Genomic DNA, 3,315 nt, shown 5'->3' with positions numbered 1-3,315 from the left:
GTTGACTTTGTTTCTCTGTGGCCTGTGAGCGGGAGTTCCCTCATGATTCACCAGTATAAGGTCCGAAACGGTGATGCAGGCGAAGTGTTTGGCGTACGGGTCTATTATTGGGTTGAGGATGGGCAGAGGACAAAACGTTAGTATAGGATTACCTTCCCTCGTGCAGGGCCGCGTTTTGGGGCGAAAATTGTTTCATCTTGTGACCTCAGCACATAAATACATATATAATGTCTTTTGATCGAGAAAAAATGAGGGTGCATTACTGATCTAGAAATAGTTCGGATTCACAGGGTCTGGAATAAAACGTCAGCTTAGCACGATCATATGGAATAAATACAATGAATGATATCGTACCTCTCAAACTTATGTGTCCCGATGCGCCATCAGCAAACCCCAACTTCGCAAATATCCGGAAGGCACCTGCCATGTGGTTTTTGGCCCATTTTTGCTCTTCTTCTTTACTCTCAAAAGTGGGGATCTAATGGAGAGAGTGGTTAGCAGGTTTGTTGGAATCTGAAGCTCTGTTGACGAGCGTAGTTGTTCCGGTAGTAGCTGTGGCCGTGACTATGGTCATAGTTGATTGATTGATTGACGCCTTTCTTTGCTCTGCTTGCGCCGGATACTGGGGATTTTCGGAAGGCAGATGTGGTTCGTTTTATACCGTCTATCGGTACAGGTTGAAATGGTTAGAAGAATTGGCGGAAGCTTTTATCCGATCAGATATGCTGGCTCAGAACTGCCACAACAAAGATAGCCTGATAATTATCGAGCAAACGGCCAAAGTGAAAATGCCCTGACCATCATCGGACTCTCTTCTTACTCAAGTTAACCACCTCTTGTTTCGTTATGCGGGGTAGGGAACGATCAGGGTAGCATTCAACGACAATTCATACTAGCCACCAGGCCCAATTCTATTCTCGAACTTCTCGCTCCAGCGGTATCTGCTAATCACAGAGCTCAGGAGAATGCTCACCGTGTCTCCCAACGCCCAATCTCCGAACCGAACATTCAAGTTCGGTTCCATTTGCACCTTGGTCTCGACACAGGACAGCCGAATGCGGGGGTGGTGTCTTAGGATCTAGTCCGACGGTGGGGTGGTGCTTCTTGTCTGATGAACACATTTTCATATTGAAGAATTATACAAGTTCATGTTCTCTTCTAAATCGAAGGATCAATGTGTACTAGTATTGTCTCCAGGGTTCCCGCCCCTTGAGCTTATCTTATCCGAGACTCTAGAGTCAAATTGAGATCCGAAATTACTTCTCGCTTAAACACCTCAATTATACTAACACTTCATACGTATATAACGTTCTATCTTATGAAATTCCAATTCTAATAATTAATTATTTTTATTTTTATTTTAATTATTTTTTTTTTTCAAATAGAAGTACACTGATTATCTATCTCCAAGTTTTCTCACGTTGCATCTTTTGAAAGGTGCGGGTATCAGCTGAATCGCTTGACCACTCCGTCCTCTACGCAGCTTCAAAGTATTCCAAGACCAATAATTTAACAAGTACTAGTATAAATACACAGATTGGAATTCGTGGATACTTCTTTAGCCGGCATCTTCTGGAGGTAGCATACGAGCACATAACACATAACAAAACAATGTCACCGTCTGCTACAGGCGCAAAACCCAGAGTCCTAGCCTTCAGCTATCCCGCATACACGAGCGAGGAATATTTAGCCGACTTCAAGTCAAAATATGATTTCCATGTATACAATCTCCTCTCCATACCTTCTAAGCATCTGTGCAGCTCTCTATTAAAAAGAGAAAACATGTGCTAATATCTCGCAACTATAGGTCCTTAAATCCCCAGGCCGCGCAGGCGCCATCCCCGAAATTGCCGAGCTCGTCGCTTGCAAGGGGCCTTTTGACGCTGTCATGGTGCGAATGGGCACTCTGCCATTCGAGCCATTCGATGAGGAGCTCCTAGGGCCCCTGGCGCCGCATTGCAAAATCATAGCCTCGGGCTCTGCGGGTTACAACGAGTTCGACGTCGATTGGATGACGCGCAGCAAGATCTGGTTCTGCAATACCCGCAATGCAGTGTCTGAGGCCACGGCGGATATGAGTATGTTCCTGATCCTGGCTGTGTTGAAGAATGCAACGGTGGCGGAGAGGTCGGCTAGGGAGGGACGGTGGAAGGATGGGCTTGTGCCGACGAAGGATCCTAGAGGTTTGACGTTGGGGATTGTGGGAATGGGGAGTATAGGGAAGGTTGGTATATGGACTTTCTTCCTTCTTTGGTTGATATTCGTGGTTGGATATGAGCGGCCTCCCTTGTTTCGGGAAAGCAATCTCTACCATGTCATGGCGGCCATGGCACAAACAGAGCGTATATATTTTCCCCCACAGGCCCTGCATTCCACCCATTATTACTGGGGGTAATGGATTGGAACCTGAAACAGGGTCGTGGTTTTTATGAACAAAAGTTCTAACATCAGTGCGATCACCAAAAAGCACCTCGCCCGCAAAGCGCTAGCCTTCAATTTGAAGATAAAATATTACAACCGCACCCAACTCCCCGCAGACGTTGAGGCTCAATATTCCGCCACATATTGCGCCTCTCTCGACGAGCTCCTCTCCGTCTCCGACATCGTTTCCATAAACTGTCCCCTGAACGCCGCCACTACAGGCCTAATCGGGCGCAAAGAGTTCGGTAAAATGAAGGATGGCGTGTTCTTCATTAACACCGCCCGTGGAATGATCGTTGACGAAGGTGCGCTTATCGATGCCCTGGAGTCGGGCAAAGTGAAGATGGCCGGGCTGGACGTCTTTCCCAACGAGCCGGAGATTAAGTATGTGCTCCCTAATGTTTTTATTATATGTATACATATTTGTCTATGCAACTGGGTAGAGCGGAAGAAACGAGCTGACACAACTTTTCCCAAACAAAAAAAAAAAAAATTTTTTTATAGCCACTATTTCCGCACCAGCGACAGAGTCATCATCCAGCCTCATTTGGGTGGCCTGACTGATGGGGCATTCAGCTTGTCCGAGATGGAATGTTTTGAAAACATCAAGGCCTGTTTATCCACGGGAGCAGCACTGGCGCCAGTTAACTTTGTGGAGAGATAGATAAAGCTGGAGGGGAAAAAAGAAATAATAACAAGTGAGAATATAGACAAAATGGTACCAGAATTTTTATTGCTTTCATATCCGGTCCACATATATACAGTTTAGAGCCTCGTTTTGCTCGTTCAGTGGATCCGTGGACTGTTGCTTTTGCTTTTGCTTTTGCTTTTGCTTTTGCTTTCCCTTCGCATTTGCTATGATATAATTAATATTATATTTGGGGGAACTTTGGA

At 45.7% G+C, this 3,315-nt stretch overlaps 1 protein-coding gene across 1 annotated transcript; it reads left to right on the top strand.

Moving 5' to 3' along the window:
- Window positions 1-1,611: 1,611 nt before the first annotated feature.
- Window positions 1,612-3,085, top strand: HCAG_02609 (predicted protein; the record flags this gene model as incomplete). The annotated part of the gene is made up of 4 exons (XM_001542388.1): window positions 1,612-1,719; window positions 1,808-2,224; window positions 2,468-2,805; window positions 2,998-3,085. The coding sequence occupies 4 exons, from the start codon at window positions 1,612-1,614 to the stop codon at window positions 3,083-3,085; spliced, it is 951 nt and encodes a 316-aa protein (XP_001542438.1).
- Window positions 3,086-3,315: the final 230 nt, after the last annotated feature.

This window comes from Histoplasma capsulatum, genomic scaffold (genome assembly GCF_000149585.1).
Source record: "Histoplasma capsulatum NAm1 scaffold_2 genomic scaffold, whole genome shotgun sequence".
NCBI lineage: Eukaryota > Fungi > Ascomycota > Eurotiomycetes > Onygenales > Ajellomycetaceae > Histoplasma > Histoplasma mississippiense.
The sequence above is the reverse complement of the archived record's forward strand: the minus strand, read 5'-3'. Positions and strand labels throughout refer to the sequence as shown.